The sequence below is a fragment of the Zingiber officinale genome, chromosome 5B (assembly GCF_018446385.1).
Source record: "Zingiber officinale cultivar Zhangliang chromosome 5B, Zo_v1.1, whole genome shotgun sequence".
NCBI lineage: Eukaryota > Viridiplantae > Streptophyta > Magnoliopsida > Zingiberales > Zingiberaceae > Zingiber > Zingiber officinale.
The window spans coordinates 120,629,294-120,653,953 of NC_055995.1; the positions used below are offsets into that span (position 1 = coordinate 120,629,294).

At 38.9% G+C, this 24,660-nt stretch overlaps 6 protein-coding genes across 9 annotated transcripts; 1 reads left to right on the forward strand and 5 right to left on the reverse strand.

Moving 5' to 3' along the window:
• Window positions 1-431: 431 nt before the first annotated feature.
• Window positions 432-1,845, forward strand: LOC121987797 (60S ribosomal protein L9-like). Its single transcript, XM_042541521.1, has 3 exons — window positions 432-868; window positions 1,319-1,441; window positions 1,593-1,845. Exons 1-3 carry the CDS (start codon window positions 506-508, stop codon window positions 1,677-1,679), a joined length of 573 nt encoding a protein of 190 aa, XP_042397455.1. The 5' UTR covers window positions 432-505; the 3' UTR covers window positions 1,680-1,845.
• Window positions 1,846-2,448: 603 nt separating this feature from the next.
• LOC121987798 lies at window positions 2,449-3,065 on the reverse strand. The gene has a single exon (XM_042541522.1). It carries the CDS (start codon window positions 2,974-2,976, stop codon window positions 2,623-2,625), a length of 354 nt encoding a protein of 117 aa, XP_042397456.1. The 5' UTR covers window positions 2,977-3,065; the 3' UTR covers window positions 2,449-2,622.
• Window positions 3,066-3,804: 739 nt separating this feature from the next.
• Window positions 3,805-14,928, reverse strand: LOC121985640 (WD repeat-containing protein 91 homolog). Of its 4 annotated transcripts, none has more exons than XM_042539215.1 (16): window positions 14,415-14,928; window positions 12,689-13,094; window positions 12,491-12,613; window positions 12,044-12,185; window positions 10,344-10,453; window positions 9,336-9,394; window positions 8,869-8,963; window positions 8,660-8,768; window positions 8,459-8,553; window positions 8,313-8,375; window positions 7,493-7,568; window positions 7,298-7,406; window positions 4,883-4,995; window positions 4,640-4,698; window positions 4,108-4,216; window positions 3,805-4,042 (listed from the first exon to the last, which is right to left on the reverse strand). In XM_042539215.1, the coding sequence occupies exons 2-16, from the start codon at window positions 13,077-13,079 to the stop codon at window positions 3,908-3,910; spliced, it is 1,788 nt and encodes a 595-aa protein (XP_042395149.1). In that variant the 5' UTR covers window positions 13,080-13,094; window positions 14,415-14,928; the 3' UTR covers window positions 3,805-3,907. The 4 variants fall into 4 exon arrangements, 3 of the variants coding, with proteins under 3 accessions (XP_042395149.1, XP_042395148.1, XP_042395147.1); XM_042539214.1 differs by having other exon boundaries at window positions 8,666-8,768; window positions 10,344-10,579; XM_042539213.1 differs by having other exon boundaries at window positions 10,344-10,579.
• A 253-nt stretch (window positions 14,929-15,181) lies between these two features.
• On the reverse strand, window positions 15,182-17,170 carry LOC121985641 (histone-lysine N-methyltransferase SETD1B-like). Its single transcript, XM_042539216.1, has 4 exons — window positions 16,918-17,170; window positions 16,720-16,838; window positions 15,597-16,623; window positions 15,182-15,450 (listed from the first exon to the last, which is right to left on the reverse strand). Exons 1-4 carry the CDS (start codon window positions 17,002-17,004, stop codon window positions 15,376-15,378), a joined length of 1,308 nt encoding a protein of 435 aa, XP_042395150.1. The 5' UTR covers window positions 17,005-17,170; the 3' UTR covers window positions 15,182-15,375.
• Window positions 17,171-17,348: 178 nt separating this feature from the next.
• Window positions 17,349-18,354, reverse strand: LOC121986993. The gene has a single exon (XM_042540912.1). It carries the CDS (start codon window positions 18,352-18,354, stop codon window positions 17,851-17,853), a length of 504 nt encoding a protein of 167 aa, XP_042396846.1. The 3' UTR covers window positions 17,349-17,850.
• A 5,185-nt stretch (window positions 18,355-23,539) lies between these two features.
• On the reverse strand, window positions 23,540-24,587 carry LOC121987799. The gene has a single exon (XM_042541523.1). The coding sequence runs from the start codon at window positions 24,550-24,552 to the stop codon at window positions 23,629-23,631; it is 924 nt and encodes a 307-aa protein (XP_042397457.1). The 5' UTR covers window positions 24,553-24,587; the 3' UTR covers window positions 23,540-23,628.
• Window positions 24,588-24,660: the final 73 nt, after the last annotated feature.

Below are 24,660 nucleotides of genomic sequence, written 5' to 3' on the forward strand. Positions count from 1 at the left end.
CATTTTTTTTTTTTTCATTTATACATGTTTCTTGTATTACGATGTTGAACTTTTTTATTCCCCGTTTGATTTATCGTATTATATGGGATGCCCTGAATTTATTTTTTTTGTATCGTCAATATGTATATTCGAATAAGCTCCGCATAATGTCTCTTGGATCAATATGCCAAAACGTCCTTGGAAGTTACATTATGTTTTAAATTAGGCTTCCTAAAGTATGAGCGTGTTTTGGGGGAACAATCCGTGTTAAACACCTGAGACCACCATGTCATAGCCGGGCCCGTATTCACCGTGATTTACTCCCTCTCATACTTGTGGAGCCGGGGTGAGGGGGCCGCTGGGTTGACGGTTCCAACCTTTGCAGCGTGTTTTGGGGGAACAAAAAAAAACTATAACCTAAAGCATGCCTAAACGATCCTATAAATACGACTGCGTTAGGGTTTTTGCCGTGCTGCGTGCGTGCGTACGAAGTCGGACGAAGGACGAGAAAGCAGCCGGCGGCGAGATGAAGACGATTCTCTCCTCGCATACCATGGATATCCCCGAGGGGATCACCGTGAAGGTGAACGCCAAGATCGTGGAGGTGGAAGGCCCCCGCGGCAAGCTCACCCGCGACTTCAAGCATCTCAACCTCGACTTCGCCCTCCTCGAGGGTGGGAAGAAGCTGAAAGTGGAGGCCTGGTTTGGTTCGCGCAAGACCATCGCCGCCATTCGCACCGCCATCAGCCACGTCGGGAACCTCATTACCGGTGTAACCAAGGGCTACCGGTACAAAATGCGGCTCGTCTACGCCCATTTTCCCATAAACGCTTCCATCCCCAACGACAGCACCTCCATCGAGATCCGGAACTTCCTCGGGGAGAAAAAGGTCCGACCTCGATTAATCATCTCTTGTGTCTTCGATCCGTTTCGTCCTTTATTTTTCCCCCCTTTTCCTGCCACATTAGTTAATCTCCTAGGGACTGATTGTTGAGTAAAATGGTATGTGCGAGATCTTGAAATTTTAACTTGTTTTAGCGTATATTTACAGTTTTTTTTAAGGATTTGCGGCAATGGTAAGAAATTTCTTTTTTGCTTTTGGCCTGTGGAACTGGTTTTGCGAATTTAGATGAGAAATCTATTCAACCATCAATGCTAATTCAAAAGGAAGCCATCATGTATGGTTTCTTTCAGTTTGAATTCTACATTCATTCTAAGACATCAATGTCAATTCAAAAGGAGACGTATCATCCTGAATTGTGTTTTTATGTTGTGGCTTTTACCAAGGTCTTTGAACTCCGCATTCATTGTAAGAAATACTGTCTTGTTGTTATTGCAGGTCCGGAAGGTCGATATGCTTGAAGGTGTTAAAATTTTTAGGTCAGAAAAGGTTAAGGATGAACTTGTCCTTGATGGAAATGATGTTGAACTGGTCTCTCGCTCTGCTGCCTTGATAAACCAGGTCTGTTTCTTTTGCGATAAATGAACAGGAAGCTAACAGTCCAAATTATCAATCTTTTTTCAACGTGTTTTTTTTTTAAATCAATCACTGATAATTATATTTGTTACGGGTTATTAGTATCTTGAGTCTAATACCTTTTCATATCCGACAGAAATGCCATGTGAAGAACAAGGATATAAGGAAGTTCTTGGACGGTATTTACGTCAGCGAGAAGGGAACAATTGCCGAAGAAGCGTAGTTGTTTTGATTGAAGTTTTAAATTATAAAGTTCGCTTGGTTTTTAGTTCAGTCCATTTTGCCTTCATGTATTACTCTGTTTCTCTTGTTGTTCTTCAAGTTCAAGATATTTAGCTGTGGAGACATTAACTTTTATCCCAGGCTTTTCTAAGTGATTCACACTCTCAGTATGGATTTGATTTTTATCTTCTTTCAGAATTTTTTAACATTGTTATCACTCTATTGATGCAACCTCTTCCTCCAGCTCCGTCAATCCAGTTTCTCAAAATATCACATTAAGGAATCATTCTTGTACTAAATTACCAAATCAAACACAGTTTGTTTTTCTCCATCATCTAACTAAATTATCATAGTCTCCAAAGATTTCTTTCATCTTAATAAATTAATGATTGGAGCAAAGGTGAAATCGTCATTTACTCAACATCCTTCTTCTAAGGCGGTGAGAAAATCTATTGGAACAATTACCACAATTAATCATGATCTTACTATTGTTCTCAGTCCGGGAATCACAAACTGTCTTTATTTTCATCATCTAAATAAATCAAAGTGACATTGCGAGAATCATTCCAATTCCAATGAGAAATTATGTGTGAAACAACTTCATCCAACATGTTAACGGAAGAGCTAAATCACGGATATCTACACCCATGATCTTATACTCCTATATCTCAACTACCGTACTGCCCGAGGGACAAACAACATCATCAACATGAATCAACGTTTTGTTAATCTAGGGTTAAGATAATTCCAATTCCAATGAAAAAATTATGTGATGAAACTGATGAAGATATTGCATTTACTGTCAAAATGTGTTAACTACATGAAGCAGAATGAATGGAGAATCAAATCGCTCTCATCTCTACAACAACAAATCATGGACTAATTCAAAAGGAATTGGGATGTATGGAAGCCGAATACCTCGCTCATCGTCCGAGAAGAAAATCTCAGAGGAAGCCAAAGAGGAGGGTGAAGCCCAGGACGATCAACCAGACGATATGGAGGAGAAGGAACGCCTGGCCGGAGACGAGGCCGGTGCCGCCGTTCCCGACGGCGCAGGCTCCCCTCTTGGTGACACGGACGCCGGCGCACGCCGCCTCCGGGCAGCCGCACCAGTACGTGACGCCGTCGGCGCCGCAGACGGGGTCCGCCCTGAAGCAGTTGACGGGGCAGGATGGTGATTCCCCGTCGGATCTGGAGGCACAGACGTCGGTTGCATCGCCGGATGAGACGTCCTCGCCATGGGATCGAGCGGCGAGGAGGAGGAGGAGGAGGGGAAAGAGCCGGAGAGATGTCGGCATGGCTTGCTCTCGCCGGACGAAGATCCTCTAACCGTAACCCTAATCCTATTTCCTTTACCCAAATCAAAGACGCGTCTCCTGGAAATAGAGTGGAACTTCGGTCGTGTTTGGTTTTCTTTTCGGAATTTTACCATAAAGTTTGACAATTTCCAAATCACCGACTATAATTTTAGATTTATCAAAAAAAAAAAAAACATAGTATCACCGTCAAATTAAAGCAATGACATAGAATACGAGAAATTTAAGAGTGATTTTATTTTATCCTTTGTTTACTATTAAAATATTTTAACTAAATAGTATTAATGAGTCATTGTGAATATCATAAAAGCATACAATTAAATTATCATAAATGATATTTAACAACCGGAAAAATTTCGTCAAAACATTTTAATCAAACCACTATGATGATTGAGTTTTTAAAAACACTCTTAATGCAACGATTGTCTCATATTAAAAAATCTTAATAGTTTTTGCGGTCAAAATGATGATAAAGTGTCGTCGTCAATATCGGTGTGTATCATTATCATATTGTATGTAGTTATAAAGACTAGTTTTTTCTTGAATCACCATCGCATATGGTTGTCTTTTCTATTTCATGGAGATGGCACTTTAAGTTTATACCATCGAAGACTTTTTGGTCTAATTATGCAACTTTTCAATGAGAAAAAAAACAAGGAGAAAATGTCACTCACACAACGCAGATCTATAAATTGTGTTTGAATACCTTTTTGAAGGTAGATCCGTTACCTTAACGGCCCCCTAGTGCCGGTCCCACGGATATGGAGGGAGGTTCATAAAGATACACATGTCATAGGGTGTTTGAATACCTTTTTGGATCTCAAAATAAATGGATAAGAAGGCGAATGTCTAGAAATATCATCAAGAGGAGGGGAGGGTAACAAATAAGCATGAGTACAACTGAAATGGACTATCATATCATCGAAGTAACTCGAACTGAATAGTCCGCTGAGCCAGTTACGAAAATTGGAAGCGTTGGATGCCAATCAACACTTGTTATTGGACCACTGTGTGGCAATGTGCGGAATCCTGGCATGTCTCCTTGCATCTAGTTTGAATTGCAGATATTAAAATACCTACCGATGCGTCGACAGAAAAAGGGAAAGTAAATACCTGATATATCGGTGACCTGACTGAACCAGACGTAACCAACAATCTTCTGCCACTCGAATCCAGTGCCATTTCGTGTCTGCACATTTTCAAGCTCCCTGCGGAGCAATACCTGTTGAACGGGCGGGTAATTCGTTATATTGGGCAACTTAGTAACAAACTATGACTCGATATAATGATATGATGGGAATTGCTTTGCTCCCCCTGTGTATCTCTTCTCAACATCTTTAGCTAGATTGGCATTTGGCATTTGCATGATTTCATTGTTGGGCTAGTGAATTATTCATTGAATTACCATTCATTACATAGATTCAACTTGCCAGATGCATAAATGTATTTTTGATGAAAATAACTCAAATATGACAATATAAAGAAGTTGATTTCTTCCTAAGTTATATAAAAAGCTACTATTGATTATGTTTCCCTACGACACTGAATTGAGAGTGAAACTAAACTCAGCAGCTTAACTGCAAAAACAGCTACTTGAGATTGAGAAAAAGAAGATTGTACTGTGGATAAGGCAACCATACAATACCTACTGCAATCTCGTGACCATAGGACTTGACCTTGGTTTTGCAAGCTCCATTCGAAAATCTGCAATCCATGAATTACATTCTTGTTGAAGTATTTCTATGTAAAGAAACTGCATCAAGTCTTTCATGAGTGATGATATAATAGATATTTGATATTTGTAAGTTTTAGCACAGTGATATTACATACGCTAAAACAAAGAAGTGATGTTTCCACCAAATACTTAGGTAAGGGCACCGCGAGTTACCTTGCCATCAGAGCCTAAACTAAATATGCTTGTCTCATCATGTCCAAATAGCAATGAGGTTACAGCTGAATCATGGGCTGGCCACCCAGTGATTTGTAGGCCAGCAGACATGTCTTATTGCTAGTTAAGAAAGATACGGTGAGTAAACATGTTCTTAATTCTAATTTGTTCGAGATAACATTTAAAAAATTATAATTCTGTAAAAAAAATTGAAAACCCACAAGAACGAAATGTTTATTAGGAGGCACAACACGTCCATGCATTTCATTGCTAATAATAAAGAACTGATGTAAATTAATAAGAAGCTGATTACATGTCATGAAACAAATTAAGTAATTGAATAATAAAGAGGTTATTTCGTATTAGTCCATCAGTGAAGAGAAATGTTGCGACAATAAAGTCCTTTAATGTGGTCAGATGAAAACAAGATTAATTAATCAAATGCCAACAAGGCACCTTAGGCAATTTTAGAATAGTTCTGTTCGGCTAGGACAACGATTTCATAGGCACGTAATAATACAAAATTTAAAATAATACTAAGGATACAAAATTTATTAATGTCAGTGATAGTTAGCTGCCAGTCTAGAACAAGAAGATAGACTGGAATTCAATGGAAAAGAGGAGGAGGTAATTAGAAAGGTATATCAAAGTTGATAGGAAAATTAGAATAAAATGGATTTCAATACCAATACAACAACATAAATACTCCATTTCCTTCATTTTGAGAATGAAAGCTATCCAGATCATTGTTCAGAACTTTATCATAGTTTTCCCCTTTTTCTGAATAACTAATTTGTCTATCAACTATAACATTTTACCGGAGCGAGCAAGAGATCCTATGTTCAAATCCTACTGTGTCAAAGATATAATATTCTGTACATGTGCTGAATTTAAGCCAACCAAATTAGGAATGCCTACTCATGCATGATGGGGGAGTAATAGGAACATAGATATACACATCGGTCTCAGCTTGAGTAGAATAACTGATTAGCCGATCAAATTTAATTCATTGAAACTGAACAACCTAAGCAGATTTGAACTTCTAGTTTATTGGCAATTTGCAAGGAATTTAATAAATGTGCCCTACGTGGGAATTGAATCTTGATTGCTTGGGAAATGCACCCTACCTCTTATCACCACTCTAAGCCCTGGAAGGCTATAAATAAGATATATAGTTCATTAAGATAGTATGTAGATAGCAAGATCATTCGAACGGTAGTTTCATGTGGGATCCAATATGGAAGAAACGGTTGCAGTACCATGTGACACCCTTAGAGACCAACATCAACATGAAGCCACCAGAACCAAAAATCTAAAATGATGACTGAATCCAATAATTTGAGTATACAAACTCTAAACTGAATATGAAGGCACAGATGGTGTAAGCTTTTACCAAGTTGGTAAAGGGGTTGGAAGTTGTGTAAGGTCCTGAGTTCAAAACTTCCTTCCATGGACTAAAAGCATGCTTCCATAATTATCTGAAAAAAGAATCTGAAGAACTAAGTATATAACTCTCACTACCATTGACTGGCAGAGGATGACTTGTCTTCGTTTTTCCAGAAGCATGGAAACCTTCATAGAGTCAAGAGTGATACCTCAAAGCAAGAGGGGAAAAAGCCGGAAAGGGGTCTGTCTGCTCATGAAGATCCATTAAAGGTGTAGATTTGGTTATTAGGAATTAGAGTAGACCAGGATCAGTCTATTAGTAATAAATGATATTACAGCATCTCATATGACCTTTACTGTACTCTGAATCCTGCATACTGGACATATATTCCTATGCTATTCCCCAAGAAGAGATGACACAATGAATTCTTGGACAAATTCAATGATCTTGTATTAGAATTACCTTACACTATAAACCAGGAGATAGTAAAAGGTAAAAGCAAAGGCCTGAATACATTGGAAATGCAACTCACTAAATAATCCTGTGTCATCTTTTTGAAACAGAAGCTCCCATTTGATAACTTTGGAACCCTAATTAAAACAGTGTTTTTTTTATTAGGATTTTAAGTAGGGCCGGTTTAAAAGACATTAAATCTATGTAATAGGCCGTATAGGGATATTTTGTCTACCTCATTTACGAGCTAAAAAAGACTTGCAATTTCTATTTGCTACAGCTTATAACAATGTCACAATTCATAGATTAATCAATGTTCTCATGAAGACAGTAGTAATAATATTAGCATTTCATCCTAATTGTATTGTAGAAATAAGAAATCATATTACATATCAAGTTGTACCTTAAAGTCCTCAAAATCCACCTACAAAATTCAATTAGAACATGATAAAATAACAGTACAAAGTGAAAAGGGGGAATATATAGTACAAAGTGGAATGCATGAAGGAAAAAGAACAAAGCAGCATATTATTTTCAACTTATAGTATCTATACAACTAAAGCCAACAAGGATACCAAACATATGAATCATTCCATCTGTTGCTGCAGCTGCCAAAATTTTACCATTATGGTTGAAGCATAATGAAGTAATTGCTGGAGGATCTTCACCAAGAGGAAGGACCATCTTTACACAATGCAACAAAGTTAAACAGAATACTTGTAGACAAACCAAAAAGATGGATTCTTATAAAGGCATTTGAATATACATACCATAGCCTTCCATGTTTTCATATTCCAAACTGTCAATGAAGCAAAACCTGCTCTATCTAACTTGTGAAAGCCCTTCCTGTAGAAATTCATAAGAGCTTAAGAATGTTGGATTCTCAACCCATTCCAAAAATAAATTATTGTCCATTAGTTTCCTACAATTTTAGAAATGAAAAAAAAAAAAATCTATGCGTATAAAAATAGATTGAGGTGCAAATAAGTTTAATCATAAACAAAATTAGGGCTTACTAGTTTCATCAAATTAGTACTCGTATGTCAAAAAAAATTTGCTCATTAGTTCCATAAAATGGTATCATAGTCATGATACCCATTCCTCATGTGGCATCTCCTCTACGCAATGCTGCTCATCTATGTGACACCCTTCGGCAATAATTCATGCACACTAGCGCCACAAATCATCATCAAGTGTCACATAACCATGTGCAATGATGCTATCCATGTGACACTACCACCATGTGGTGTTGCAACTCTTTGCACCTTCTTTCCATGCAATGCCATCACCCTGTGACAAACAACTCCCAGCAACTACCTTTTTCACATGGACTCTCAATTATGCCCATCCCTCTTTCATGCGACCTATTTCACATAATGGGGTGGATTGCATAAGACTCTAGAAGTTTCTTTCCATTTCACCAACTCATTCTTAATCCTTATGCTAGTTTCATTAATATTTTTCGTATTGAATAATGTCATTGCCAGTATTCCTTCCGATGAACATTAACAGTTTGAGCATTTTAAAATTCCACTACATTATTCCCATTTGCTACCTCCAAATTAACTGTTACTATGATAGTATGATTACCATCTCGAAGCTGCAGCTGAAACAAAAATTGGCTCGACAGGGCTGCACTTCAAGTCCAAAACGCTGCAATAAATTTAAAGAAAAAGGTGGTGACTAGCTCATAAAGAGCTCATGAAGAAATAAATGAAGGAATGATCTCAAAGTACCTTGGAAATTCTGCAGTAGTGTTAAGATCACAAACTACCCGTTTAGCATCAACATTCCAAGCCTTAATGCCTCCATCTGCTGTCCCAATGAGCAACTGTAAAAATAAATGTAAGACAGACACATAAAAGTTTAGCATGATAGCATTTACAAAAGGATATGCCGCATATTCATTTTTATCAAGCTAATGATTTAGTTGATACATATACCAAGCGGTCAGATCTGCATTCCCAATCAAGTGACATAATTTCAGCCCCACAGTAAATCGTAGCATTTCTGGATGTTGGTGTTGCTGAGTCATATGTCCAGATCCTTCAACATATTTTTCAGCAGACTGATTAAGGGCCATGATGAGAAAGGCTCAAATGCACAGTATATAGTGGAAGAGTAATGTCCATCTAATGGAACTTACCTGACAGTTCCATCCACAGAAGCACTTGCAACATTCGTTCCTGAAGCAGAAAAACGGCAACGACTAATTGTACTTGTATGCCCCAAAAACGTTTCCTGCATATAAAAGATGAAACATATATGATCAGATCATTTTTAATACACTAACCTAGACCAGTGAGCTTGACAAGTATTTTCCCGCAATGGAATTGAGCCTTCACATCCTTCTAGGCACAAGAAAGTGAAACTTTCACAAGGGGTTCTGACTCACAGTTAGGTCCTATGAAGGATGAGGCTCTCCGTCCATGGCCAATATAAGACTATACTCCATCAAGGCAGTCAAGTACTCATCACAACCATTGAAGGATTGACTATTTACTCTACTGTGATGTTTAATTTGATTGTCCTCTCAAATAAAAAATAATGCATAGGAACATTTTGCTAAGTTAAATAAAGACGGGTGGAATAGATAAACTTGCAGTGACTTACCTGGAAACTTACTTTTACTTCAGGAAACTCTTCTTCCGCCAAGAAGTCTACTCTAGTTTCTGCATAAAATAGTTACATTAAGACAGACAGTCACTCTTCTGTTTGTAATTTTAATTATATGTATTATAATCATACTTGTCATTCGCAGACTAAATGGCCTAATACTTTACAATGAGTGACACAAATCTTTGAAGATACATTTGAGAATTTTATGTAGGTAGACACTATCAAAGGTGAAATTAATTTTCTACACAAGAAATGTGAAAAAGTGACCAGGAACAGGTTCAAGGTTACTGAAAATTTCCAGGGTTTCATGGGAATGTTACACATCATGTAGGACCAAGATCTTAACTCAATAATTTGATTCTTTATATCAATTTTAATTCATGGTCATATGACTCAACTTAAGGACCAAGTGCTTGAACTTTCAATTATTGTGTGCAGATACATCAGCACAAATAAACCAAATATGGTAGTAAGAGTTCAGACCTTCTGCATAATTCAAATGCTTTTGCTTAAGGTACAGGGCATAGAAGATCTATGGAGAACAGCTGCATTAGTATTTGGACAACTAGTCAAATACTTACTGCATAATTCAAATTCTTTTACACAAGGACAAAAGACAGAGGATCCATGAAGGAGAACAGTTGCATCTGTATTTGAACAATATTGCTAGTCCAATTCATTTCAAAAACACCAGCTCTTGTAGATCAATAAGTTTCATCCAATGATGTGGGAAGATCCATATAACTAACTCCACTGAATGGGAAAAAAGGTTGGTGGTTGTTATTGTAGTTGTAGAAGAAATTATCTATTTTCTCATTGATTTGCTCAACTAGGTTGGAAGACAAATAAACATTTATTCTTATATCAAACTATCAATGATATTGAAGAATTAACAAATCTTCTAGCAATCTACAGCATATATACTAAATGTAAAGAAATTACAAGTCATTAGAAGAGCACTGCTAGATTGTTCATCTCCAAAAGGAGATTGCCATACTGAACCTGCTACAGAAGTTGACTCTACTGAGCAGGATCTGTCAGGAACATTTGTTGAACTTGAAGAAACCCCACTGTTCGTCGCTGACATTTTCTCCACTCCGTTATGAGAAGTACTGACAGAATCATGAAAATCTTTAACTTGACTAACAAGACTATCCTTTGTTGAAGCTTCACTTGAGAAATCACAGATAGAATTATTCTCTTTATGTATCAATGCTTCCTGTACTGATGAAGCCAGACTGAAGAGAGAAATAATGAAAATCTTTTGAAAAACAAAACAGTGATGATTTTCTCTCAAATATACAGAAAGGAATAAATATATATAAATTTAAACGACTAAAATAGTTAGTACTGTAGGGATTTAAGTGTATTCTTCAACTGGTTGGTTTTAGATTGAATTTAATTTATTTGAGAAAGTGTTATATCCTACATATACTAGACAATGTAAAGACTTTGCTACAGATGTTGACTCTACACAAATAAAAGATGGGCTCTAGTACCTCACCCTGTTGGTCAGTGGGTATATGGAGTCAAAATTCTGGAAGACATAATTATTAATAGCCTTAAGGCTTGTTTCTAAAGAGTATACCAGGAATATCATGTTCCTTATGTGGATATCTTCTCGTGGATAGCCAAGATGGTTTTAATCTACTTATTTCTCTCAAGTCCCCCTATAAGTTGTACTTTGACTGCTCCCTCTATTAACTGGATACACGAATTCTTGTTTGGATGCATATAGAGAGGCATACATACAACAGCCAACCTCCTAAGTTTACTAGATAGTGTAGACTTGTTCAATGGACTCAAGTAAATAGATCATAGATGTATGGTTTAGGAAATTCCATATTGCTACAGGTAGGGATTTTGAGATGATTAGTTAGGCATAGATAAGATCATTTGTTGGTCATCATCATTCTAAATTAGAAAATATTCTTTTTGAATGAACATGTTGACAGTATCATTATCACAAGGAAGAATTGAAGAATCATTTGCATTTGCACAAGCAGTTTCAGACCAAAGATTAGGCCAGCTGAAATAATTGAGGAAACCAGCATGAGGGGAAAAAACATGTGGACATCCAATGGGTACTAATAAACAACTTAGGATTGAACAAAAATAACCTTAGTGTGGCTTAAACTGACATTATAATTATGTGGGTATTATCATTCCGAAATAATTGAGGAAACTAGTATGAGGGAAAAAAAACATGTGGACATCCAACGGGTACTAATAATCAACTTAGGATTGAACAACAATAACCTTAGTGTGGCTTAAACTGACATTATAATTATGTGGGTATTATCATTCCGAAATAATTGAGGAAATCAGCATGAGGGAAAAAAACATGTGGACATCCAATGGGTACAAAATCAACTTAGGATTGAACAACAATAACCTTAGTGTTGCTTAAATTGACATTATAATTATGTGGGTATTATCATTCAATTTTTGGATTCTTCACAAAGTACTTATTGTTATAGAAATATAATTTAAAACAAAATCTTTCTATCAGAACCAGACCCGCGATCCCACCCCACACATAGACACAAAAAAATGCACAACCAAAAAAAGAAGAATCTAGAGCGGTATGCACACTTTCGCTTTTAAGAACATATGTATAATATTAATAAGGCAAGAATTTGGCAAATCAACATGGACGCTAGTTCACATTTATAAAATAAATTGATATGTAGGATTATTACCTTCGTAAATGTAATATCTCGGCTTCTTTTGTTTCCAACAACGCCTGGAGCTCGGACAATTTATTATTCAACTGCTTGATGCCATCTTTAAGAGTTTTCACAGCATTTTTTTCTGTACTGATCTTCAACAAAGTAGGGATACGTAGGGAAGTAAAGGGAAACAATGGATTGAATGAATAAATATATGAAACAAAAAGGTTTTCCTAAATGGATAAACTCAAAATGGCTTATTTTAAATTTTCTATAGATGGATATATTGACTATTTGAATTCACATGTATACTAAAATCATAAAAAATAAGGAAAAAGCTAAAACAAAGTTCAAATTTACTAAATGAGTGTCTATCTAGCAGCAAAACTGAGCAATTAGAAATGACTATTGAACTTTAATCTTGATAAAAGGTCACCCATCTTTCAAAAATGGTAACAAGCACAACTTCTAGGATATGAGTGCCATTGAACACCTCGCTTAAGAAGTTCTGGAAAGACAAATGCAAGGAATCAAACCATTCTTTTGAAAAGTATACTCGAAACTGAGGATCCATACTAGGGTTTGTAAGATATGGAATAGCTGCATGACAATATCTATTGTTAAAATGTTAAGTGTGATAAAAAAACATGAGATAGATAGGTTAAGAAGACCAACCAAACCAAGGCATCCAATCTTCACGATTTTGGAACAGATAATTGGTATTATTTTGAAAGAATTCCACTACTTTATCTTGCCTTCCAGATTGCAGAGCATGAATGATGTAATACCGCAGAATTGAGACTTCCAGTTTTTTTAAAGTAGAAATGAACAGTGTCTCCGAAGGTGAACAAAAGCATCTCTTAAAGAAATTAATAAGCGAAATTAATTTATCAGCTTCATGTTTGGGTACATACACTTGAAATACCAAATCTAGGATTTTATCCACTTGAAAGTTTCTGCCAATATCAGTAGATAACTCTCTATCAAAAGTTTGTAGTGTACTAGTGAAACCTCTAAAGATAAGAAACTCCCTCAGAAGTTCTTCCGCATATTGCATGTTCTCCATTAAACCTCAAAGTACCTACAAAATTACAAATCTCTTAATAGATAGATTACAAAAGATTTCTACATGGCATAGATTTGTAACATTGCATCTGCTTGTCCAGTGGAAATTTAGTACATTTGCACTAGTTCCAACAAAAAGTATATTAAAATTTTTATATAACCTTCAAATACTTGCATACTTAGATCCTCTCTCTTTATTTCACATAATGCGGCAGTTCAAGAATATTTTACTTTTTCCAAGGCAAGTGGAATCTATCATCCTTTCTCCATCAATATCATATTGTTAAAGTGTCAGCATGAAGAATTCCGTTGGCCAAACTTTTATTAGGCTTGATGATTCAAGCAATGTCCTTAATACACTTACTTGAAGATGCTACAATTCCAACTCTATTAAATGCCTTTCCTCAAGTGCAACATGCTTCCCTGCACCTTCATTAACAACCACCCATCTCCAGTTCAAGAAACTGCTCTTGCTGTTGGACGAACCCATTGAGGTAATACATGTGTTAGCGGTCACAAACATAATTCAATTCACCATGTGCTCATTATGGTTGCACAATCATCCATTCGATAATTGCAGGGTAAGTTTGGACAATCATCTATTGCATCAGTCAGCACCACTTCATCATCCAATTCTTTAGCCTTAGCATGAACAATAGTAACTACTAGTACAAATGGATATTCAAGAAAAATATAGAGTTTACTAACTGGATGTTTAATTCACCTTTAGTGCTCTTACTACAACCAACATCATCACCAAGTGATGTTGTTGTTCTGGTCATCCATCCATAATTAAAACAAAGGAGTTTGTCCTTCAGTCTTGTTAACCAAACTAAGCATACAAATTTGGCAAACACCATCATTTGTCTTTCCGTTCTACTATTCATGAGTGTACCCCATCTTCCTTTGGCCTGGTTCATTTTGATAATTGGGATCCTAGTCTTATTTCTAGTAATGCTAATTTACATTATATTTTGCCCCCATATGGCATAGCCCTATTTATTAAAGTTCATTCTAAAATTCATGATGAATTCCAAATTTTTGTTTCTAAAATAATGTCATCCAATCCAACTTTACTAGTTTTTGTGCTTCACAAGGTATTATCTGCCAGATAAAGATCTCAAAGGTTTCTAAATCTTAATGAGGATTCCTTTATGGAAGCTTATCATGTCCCAAAGAGTTGATAGATTCAAAGCGATTCCATATGCAAATGTAGAAATGCATTAGAACATTGCAAGAGAAAGATCAAACGTTATGCAAACCCCATTTCGTAGGATTAAATTGAAATTTCTTTTTTAAAAAAATCGAAATTGAAATTCCAAATCCGTGGTCTGACCTTCAGAAGGGCTCACAAGCTGAGAAAGCTAACACTGTATAGCTCCAAGTTCCTACAGACCCTTACGCAGCACGCGCTGGGGTGGTCTTGTTACGATCACGGTCTTCCAAGACCAGCCCACGGGCGTCGGGGACAAGGTATCTGGCGTTCTCTTCGTCAGGGTTCCCCGCTTGAGGGCCGTCGCACTTGGATCAAGAGGGGCTGAATCTGCTGGAATTCAAGGGAAGGGCTCCGGAGGCCGAATCGCCGAGTGGCTCGCGAGGTGCACACCAGTGCTGGATGGAGAGGAGAGACTTGCTAATCGACTGCGACGTCGGAGGAAGAGCACTGCAGGATCCAGTGAGTACCCGAGGAACGCAAGGGCCAAGGAGGATACGATCTGGTGCACCAACTGAGGTTTGTTGAGGATCGCGTCGAGGCGGCGAGCGGAGGGGAGGAACGGAGAGGGATGCGCGAACGAAGCGATAAAAGAGAAAATAATTGTTACGTCATTCTTCCTGCCTGTTACAACATAGCGATCAGCCGATCACAACTCATAGATGAAAATTATCATAAAACACTTTTCATTTTCCTCCTTATATATTTTTTCCAAAAAATAGTTCTAAATTAATCTTTTATCCGATAGATTTAAATATAAAATTGCTCCAATAATATTGTGCTATAACAATATTAAAAGATAAAATGAAATATCTTTTTGATAGAAAATTCTTTTAATTTTAATTTTTTTTTTTTATATTTGAAAACCTTGAAGTAACAAAGCAGAGAGGTACAAGTTGCTACAATCAAATGGAAAAGAATAGTTGATTACAGTTTACAAATCAATATCAACATTCAACCAACTAAAAAACACAGTTTTCACTCCTTAAGCAATCCAACTATCTGAAGAAGAGCAATGATCCTGGAAGAAAAACACACAAGAAAATTACAGATACAACAACCATGAATCTCGAGTTTTGCGAGCTCAAGCAGCACCGTTCTGGAGAGCTCTCTCCAGACGCACTTCAAATGGAGTCGTGTGCCAGTTCACAGCCTTATCCTGAAATAACCAAACGCAAAAGTTAATGCTTTCGTTTATTTATTTTTTTTACTTTTTCAATCTCAAAATGTGAGAAGTTTCATCGTACAATTTCACTCGAGAAGAAGATTTTAGCATGATAATTGATGTGTGTTTGGCGATGTTACCTCTCTATATTTATTGGTAGTGTTTGGAATCCCTTTGGCGAGTCTGGTGGAAGGACGGGAAGAAGCTGAATCCCCTCCTTGGTTCTCACAGTGCCAGTACCTGCCGACAGTGCCTACAATTGGAATTTCCTCCGCCGGAGGACTCCTGCTAGGAGATCTCCGCGGCGAGGATGTCATCGACGATAGCTTGATGTCTTCAATGGTTAAGGCGCCCAAAATCGGGCGGTCCTCTCGGCTAAACGACGAGTTGGACAGATGAGAATTGCTCGGCTGAGGCGTCTCCACGGTCGAATTGTCCGAGGACGGTAACCAGTTCGAGAGGCTGGCGTCCACTGAGACCTCCTGTTTGGTTGGAAAAGTTGGAACTCGGGGTTTCTTCACTTTGATCTCCGGCTCGGCGATCAGCGTCGGCTTGTTCTCCTGCTCCTCGCAGAGGTTTTGTTTGTTGGGATTCGTCGCCGGGACGGCACGCGCCTTGATTTCCTTCCATTGCGACAGGTTCTCGACGGGGATGAGAACCGGATGCACGAACTGGCTCCGGTCGCGCGTGCTGCCACCGGCGGCTGGAATCGGCTGTTTTTCCAGTAGAGGCGAGGATGCAGAGCAGGGTTTGGTGCTACTGACCTCCTCTTGTAGACCTTGCGGCTCCTTATCAATGGGTAGAGAAAAGAAGGAATCATAGGACTCTTCCTCATTCCCTTGGATCCCGTATTCTTCTTCTTCCTCGTCGAAGTCTTCACTGTCAAATTCGTCTTCGTCTTCTCCAAATTCACTGCCGTGGTCGTCGTCGCTGCTCTCACAGTTTTCGTACCTATGATTCGAAGGGAAAGCTCCTGACTTTGGATAAGATTCGTCTTTTTGCCCTTTGGCTGGCCTCTCCTCCTCGTCGATTTGTTCGACTTCTCGGTCATCCTCGGAGGCACTATCCGTATTATCATCGGAAGGAGCTTGTTCGTACGTCCTAATGTTTAAATCGAAGGTCACCTTCTTCTTGGCGCTGCTGGCGTTCCCCTGCTCCACATTCTGCCTGCCAAACAAATCTCGCCAAAAAAATTATCTCAAATTCACGACTAATTCGAGCACAAAAAAAGCTGCAATGCCCTCGAGAGAAGGAACACAATACTTCGGCTCCGGAAGATCGATCGCAACGGCAACCTCTTCCACCGGAGGAAGCTTCGGCGCGCTGAGATTCGGGGAGATCTGCTTCACCGAGGGGATCGGCTGCCGGTATCTTTCGCTTACCTGTAAGAAATCATTCGTAACGACCAACGGACTCCAAAACCTAGAAAATGGAGCGAAGAAGGGGATCAAGCATGCAGACCCGGTGGTCGCGCGACGGCGATCTCTTAGGCGATCGGCGACGCTTCCGATCCTTGGAACCCTTGAAGCAGCCAAGGAAGCAACCCATTGTAAAAGGAGGAAACCGAGATCTCTCTCTATATGGCTCCAGAGAGGGGGGGGCGAGGCTGCCTGCTCGCTCAGAGCTTCTTCATGGGAGCAGATCGAAGCAGAGAGAGAGAGCAACGAATCAGGTGGGATTAAAGTTGTAGAATGAAACGGTCAAGAACAAGTGGGGATGAGCTGGTTTTGGAGTGACGGGGAGAAATATGACCGTTAGAGGGAGGATGACGAAGGAGCGGCCTGCAGTTATTTGTCAAAACCACCTCTACTTTTTTCCTTTTTTGCGAGAACGGCAGATATTTTATTCCAAAAAAAAACTAAAAAACATCCATAAAAATAGTAAAACTGGGCATAAGATTTCAACGGAACATAATACAAAAAAAAAAAAAATCATCATATCATCATCAAATTAATGAAACTGCGAGGATCATTCAACAAATTGTCTTCTTCTCGCCTTCTCCAGCAGGGCTCGTCTTCTAGGAAAATGGATTGGCAATCTCTTTGCCCATGTCCACAGCGTTGCCTCTTCCTTCCCCTACTTCCACTCCAACTTCTCTCCGAACCATCTGGAGTTGCTGCTCCCTCTTGAATCGTCTCCTCTGCCTATTTTCCTCTCTGTTCCTCGTCTTCGCCGCTGCTTCCATTTCCACCCCCTTTCCTCTTTCTTCCTCGTCTCGTCCCTCGATCGTAAATCGATGTCCCTTGCTCAAAGGCCCTGCCTTTCTTCCACCACCAGCGCTCCCAGCGTTAGATCCCTTCCAATCTGCTCTCAAGGGGGAATCTTCCGGATTCATGGAGGAGGCTCCCTGCTTTCCCTTACTCAAATCAGGATTACTTCTTGAAATGTTGGATTTTACACCAGATCGATCGACTTCCTCGCTGGTTCGGCCAAGGCGGAGCCTTTCCGGACGCGGGGTATTCGCCCGCCGTTGGAGGTTCCCTGGAGCCCGAAATCGATGCGAGCCCACGCGGCCTTATCGTCGTTGTCCAAACCGAAGCGCTCGCTGACCTCGATTAGGTCGGCAACAGGCGAATTGGCGGGGCCGGAGGAGCTCTGGCGGCAGGTGTCCCCGGTGAGAATACGCTCCGCTGCCTCCCACTCCAGGCGGTCGCGGTAGATAGGGTCGCGAAGGACCTCGTCGGCCAATCGAGCCCACTCCTCGAAGTCCCGAGCGCGAAGGTTGTTGGAGACCCACTGGAGGTAGGAGGAAGGGAGGGAGCCGAGCATCCTGCCCTTGTGCTTGCCGAAGTTTATGACTCTGTCCCTCGCCGGAAGGCGGCGGGAGGCGGATAGCTTCGAGCAGAGTACAACCGTGGTGCCCGGAGGCCGGAAGTGAAGCCTTAGAGCCAGAGCCATTGCAGCGAATTTAGAAATTAATAGGTAGAGAAAAAAATAATATAAGGTTTTTTTTTATAATCGTATTACTGTGTAAGTTTATTTATATGAATTGTCTAATAAATAATGAAAAAATTAAATAAGGTATACAACCATAATAATTATAAATATAGTAATATTATAAATTTGAAAATATTTTTTTTCCTATTTGATTCATCTTTCATCTTAATTGTTAATAGGCTTATTTAATAAATTGTCTAACATAATAATGAAAAAATTAAATAAGGTCACAATAATTATAAACATAGTAATATAATATATTTGAAAATATTATTTTTATAATCATATTACTACGTAAGTTTATTTATATAAATTGTCCAAAACAATAATGAAAAAATTAAATAAGATATACAATCATAATAATTATAAATATAGTAATATAATATATTTGGAAATATTTTTTTTACTATTTGATTCATCTTTCATCTTAATTGTTAATAGGCTTATTTAATAAATTGTCCAAAACAATAATGAAAAAATTAAATAAGATATACAATCATGATAATTATAAATATAGTAATATAATAGATTTAGAAATATTTTTTTTACTATTTGATTCATCTTTCATCTTAATTGTTAATAGGCTTATTTAATAAATTGTCCAAAATAGTAATGAAAAAATTAAATAAGGTATACAATCACAATAATTATAAACATAGTAATATAATAGACTTTGAAATATTATTTTTTCTATTTAATTTATGTCGAATATAATAAATCTCAATTAATTGAAATCAATTAAAATTTTATTTCCATTATTGTCATTACCTGACAATCTCAAAGTTCACTAAATCCCGTTGTCTAGATAATGGTTTGGTAAATATATTAGCAATTTGATCTTCCGTATATATATAAGAAATTGAAAGTTATCGAGTCATCACACGCTCGCAAACAAAATGAAAAGCAATTTCTACATGCTTGATACGAGCATGAAAAATAGGATTTTCCACAAAATAAGTTGCTCCAATATTATCACACTACATTTTAGGCGTAGCAGTTGGGAAAAAATGTAATTCTGAAAGAAAGATATTGTAGCAAAATAATTTCTGATGTTGCGATAGTGATAACTTTATATTCAGCTTCAGTACTCGAATGAGATACTGTAAGTTGCTTCTTTAAAAGGCAGGAAACAAGATTTCGCTATAGCATACCCACTAGTAGAACGTCTATCTTCGGGAGATTCAGTCCAATCTGTATCACTGTAAACAATCAACTCTCGTGAAGACTGACGATATAAAAGAAAATCATGTAGAATAGTGCCTTTGAGATATCGAAGAATTCTCTTAACACCTTCCCAATGATGTTCAGTAGGAGTATGCATAAATTGATAGACACGATTCATAGTGAAAGTAATATCGGATCATGTAATTATGACATATTGTAGGGTACCAATAATACTACAATAGATCTGAGGATAAGATATCGAAGAGGAAGATGAAGGTGCATGTGTAGTAAAATCACCCTTAATGATTGGTGTGAAGATAGGGCATGCACCATTCATTTTAGTTTGTTGTAGGAGCTCAGTGATATATTTGAGAAGATAATTTTCAAAATGTAAGAGAAACTCTATGCCAAGGAAAAAATAAGTATTGCCAAGATCCTAAATAGAAAACTCTTTTGATGGAGAAGATGTAGTAAAATAGTAATATCATTTTGATCACTACCAATTATTAATATATTATCCATATAAATCAAAATAAATATTAAATTTATTATTATATTTGTAGAATAAGGAAAAATCTATTTTTGGACGATCGGCGGTCCTTCCAATCCTAGCCAAGGAAGCAACCCATTGTAAAAGGAGGAAACCGAGATCCCTCTATATGGCTCCAGAGAGGGGGGGCGAGGCTGCCTGCGGGAGCAGCTCAGAGCTTCTTCATGAGAGCAGATCGAAGCAGAGAGAGAGAGCAACGAATCAGGTGGGATTAAAGTTGCAGAATGAAACGGTCAAGAACAAGTGGGGATGAGCTGATTTTGGAGTGACGGGAAGAAATATGACCGTTAGAGCGAGGATGACGAAGGAGCGGCCTGCAGTTATTTGTCAAAACCACCTCTACTTTTTTCCTTTTTTGCGAAAACGGCAGATATTTTATTCCCAAAAAAAAACTAAAAAACATCCATAAAAATAGTAAAACTGGGCATAAGATTTCAACGGAACATAATGCAAAAAAAAAAAAAACATCATCATCATCAAATTAATGAAACTGCGAGGATCATTCAACAAATTGTCTTCTTCTCGCCTTCTCCGGCAGGGCTCGTCTTCCAGGAAAATGGATTGGCAATCTCTTTGCCCATGTCCACAGCGTTGCCTCTTCCTTCCCCTACTTCCACTCCAACCTCTCTCCGAACCATCTGGAGCTGCTGCTCCCTCTTGAATCGTCTCCTCTGCCTATTTTCCTCTCTGTTCCTCGTCTTCGCCGCTGCTTCCATTTCCACCCCCTTTCCTCTTTCTTCCTCGTCTCGTCCCTCGATCGTAAATCGATGTCCCTTGCTCAAAGGCCCTGCCTTCCTTCCACCACCAGCGCTCCCAGCGTTAGATCCCTTCCAATCTGCTCTCAAGGGGGAATCTTCCGGATTCATGGAGGAGGCTCCCTGCTTTCCCTTACTCAAATCAGGATTACTTCTTGAAATGTTGGATTTTACACCCAGATCGATCGACTTCCTCGCTGGTTCGGCCAAGGCGGAGCCTTTCCGGACGTAGGGTATTCGCCCGCCGTTGGAGGTTCCCAGGAGCCCGAAATCGATGCCAGCCCGCGCGGCCTTATCGTCGTTGTCCCAACCGAAGCGCTCGCTGACCTCGATTAGGTCGGCAACAGGCGAATTGGCGGGGCCAGAGGAGCTCCGGCGGCAGGTGTCCCCGGTGAGAATACGCTCCGCTGCCTCCCACTCCAGGCGGTCGCGGTAGATAGGGTCGCGAAGGACCTCGTCGGCCAATCGAGCCCACTCCTCGAAGTCCCGAGCGCGAAGGTTGTTGGAGACCCACTGGAGGTAGGAGGAAGGGAGGGAGCCGAGCATCCTACCCTTGTGCTTGCCGAAGCTTATGACTCTGTCCCTCGCCGGAAGGCGGCGGGAGGCGGATAGCTTCGAGCAGAGTACAACCGCGGTGCCCGGAGGCCGGAAGTGAAGCCTTAGAGCCAGAGCCATTGCAGCGAATTTAGAAATTAATAGGTAGAGAAAACAATAATATAAGGTTTTTTTTTATAATCGTATTAGTATGTAAGTTTATTTATATGAATTGTCTAATATAATAATAGAAAAATTAAATAAGATATACAATCATAATAATTATAAATATAATAATATTATAAATTTAAATTTTTTTTTTCCTATTTGATTCCTCTTTCATCTTAATTGTTAATAGACTTATTTAATAAATTGTCCAAAATAATAATGAAAAAATTAAATAAGGTCACAATAATTATAAACATAGTAATATAATAGACTTAGAAATATTATTTTTATAATCATATTACTAAGTTTATTTATATAAATTGTCCAAAATAATAATGAAAAAATTAAATAAGATATACAATCATAATAATTATAAATATAGTAATATAGTAGATTTAGAAATATTTTTTTTACTATTTGATTCATCTTTCATCTTAATTGTTAATAGGCTTATTTAATAAATTGTCCAAAATAATAATGAAAAAATTAAATAAAGTATACAATTACAATAATTATAAACATAGTAATATAATAAACTTTGAAATATTATTTTTCCTATTTAATTTATGTCGAATATAATAAATCTCAATTAATTGAAATCAATTATAAATTATTTCCATTATTGTCATTACCCGACAATCTCAACGTTTAGTAAATCCCGTTGTCTAGATAATAGTTTGGTAAATATATCAGCAATTTGATCTTTCGTATATATATAAAAAATCGAAAGTTGTCGAGTCATCACACGCTCGCAAACAAAATGAAAAACAGTTTCTACATGCTTGGTACGGGCAAGAAAAATAGGATTTTCCACAAAATAAGTTGCTCCAATATTATCACACCATATTTTAGGCGTAACAGTTGGGAAAAAAATGTAATTCTGAAAGAAAGAGATTGTAGCCAAGTAATTTCTGACATTGCGATAGTGATAACTTTATATTCAGCTTCAGTACTCGAATGAGAGACTGTAAGTTGCTTCTTTAAAAGGCAGGAAACAAGATTTCGCTATAGCATATCCACTAGTAGAACGTCTATCTTCGAGAGATTCAGTCCAATCTGCATCACTGTAGACAATCAACTCTCGTGAAGACTGACGATATAAAAGAAAATCATGTAGAATAGTGCCTTTGAGATATCAAATAATTCTCTTAACACCTTCCCAATGATGTTCAGTAGGAGTATGCATAAATTGACAGACACGATTCATAGTGAAAGTAATATTGGATCATGTAATTATGACATATTGTAGGGTACTAATAATACTATAATAGATCTGAGGATAAGATATCGAAGAAGAGGATGAAGGTATAGTAAAATCATCCTCAATGATTGGTGTGAAGATAGGACATGCACCATTCATTTTAGTTTGTTGTAGGAGCTCAATAATATATTTGAAACTCTATGCCAATGAAAAAAAAAGTATTGTCAAGATTCTAAATAGGAAATTCTTGATGGAGAAGATGTAGTAAATAGTAATATCATTTTGATCACTACCAATTATTAATATATTATCTATATAAATCAAAATAAATATTAAATTTTTTATTATATTTATATTTGTAGAATAAGGAAAAATCTATTTTTGGACGATCGGCGGTGCTTCCGCGATCCTTGGAATCCTTGAAGCAGCCAAGGAAGCAACCCATTGTAAAAAGGAGGAAAACGAGATCTCTCTATATGGCTCCAGAGAGGGGGCGAGGCTGCCTGCGGGAGCAGCTCAAATCTTCTTCATGGGAGCAGATCGAAGCAGAGAGAGAGAGAGCAACGAATCAGGTGGGATTAAAGTTGCAGAATGAAACGGTCAAGAACAAGTGGGGTTGAGCTGGTTTTGGAGTGACGGGGAGAAATATGACCGTTAGAGCGAGGATGACGAAGGAGCGGCCTGCAGTTATTATTTGTCAAAACCACCTCTAATTTTTTCCTTTTTTGCGAGAACGGCAGATATTTGATTCCAAAAAAAAAAAAACTCAAAAACATCCATAAACAGTAAACTCAGCATAAGATTCCAACGGCAACATAATGCAAAAAATCATCATCGTCATCAAATTAATGAAACTGCGAGGATCATTCGACAAATTGTCTTCGTCTCGCCTTCTCCAACAGGGCTCGTCTTCCAGGAAATGGATTGGTAATCTCTTTGCCCATGTCCACAGCGTTGCCTCTTCCTTCCCCTACTTCCACTCCAACCTCTCTCCGAACCATCTGGAGCTGCTGCTCCCTCTTGAATCGTCTCCTCTGCCTATTTTCCTCTCTGTTCCTCGTCTTCGCCGCTGCTTCCATTTCCACCCCCTTTCCTCTTTCTTCCTCGTCTCGTCCCTCGATCGTAAATCGATGTCCCTTGCTCAAAGGCCCTGCCTTTCTTCCACCACCAGCGCTCCCAGCGCAAGATCCCTTCCAATCTGCTCTCAAGGGGGAATCTTCCGGATTCATGGAGGAGGTTCCCTGCTTTCCCTTACTCAAATCAGGATTACTTCTTGAAATGTTGGATTTTACACCCAGATCGATCGACTTCCTCGCTGGTTCGGCCAAGGCGGAGCCTTTCCGGACGCGGGGTATTCGCCCGCCGTTGGAGGTTCCCAGGAGCCCGAAATCGATGCGAGCCCACGCGGCCTTATCGTCGTTGTCCCAACCGAAGCGCTCGCTGACCTCGATTAGGTCGGCAACAGGCGAATTGGCGGGGCCGGAGGAGCCCCGGCGGCAGGTGTCCCCGGTGAGAATACGTTCCGCTGCCTCCCACTCCAGGCGGTCGCGGTAGACGGGGTCGAGAAGGACCTCGTCCGCCAATCGAGCCCACTCCTCGAAGTCCCGAGCGCGAAGGTTGTTGGAGACCCACTGGAGGTAGGAGGAAGGGAGGGAGCCGAGCATCCTGCCCTTGTGCTTGCCGAAGTCTATGACTCTGTCCCTCGCCGGAAGGCGGCGGGAGGCGGATAGCTTTGAGCAGAGTGCAACCGCGGTGCCCGTAGGCCGGAAGTGAAGCCTTAGAGCCATTGCAGCAAAAGCGATGAACCGAGGCCCGAGGGCGTAACCTGGTTGGTAACCTGATCTCTATCAAAAAGCAAGAGTTCTCACGTGACATCCTTGTGAACATCCATTGTA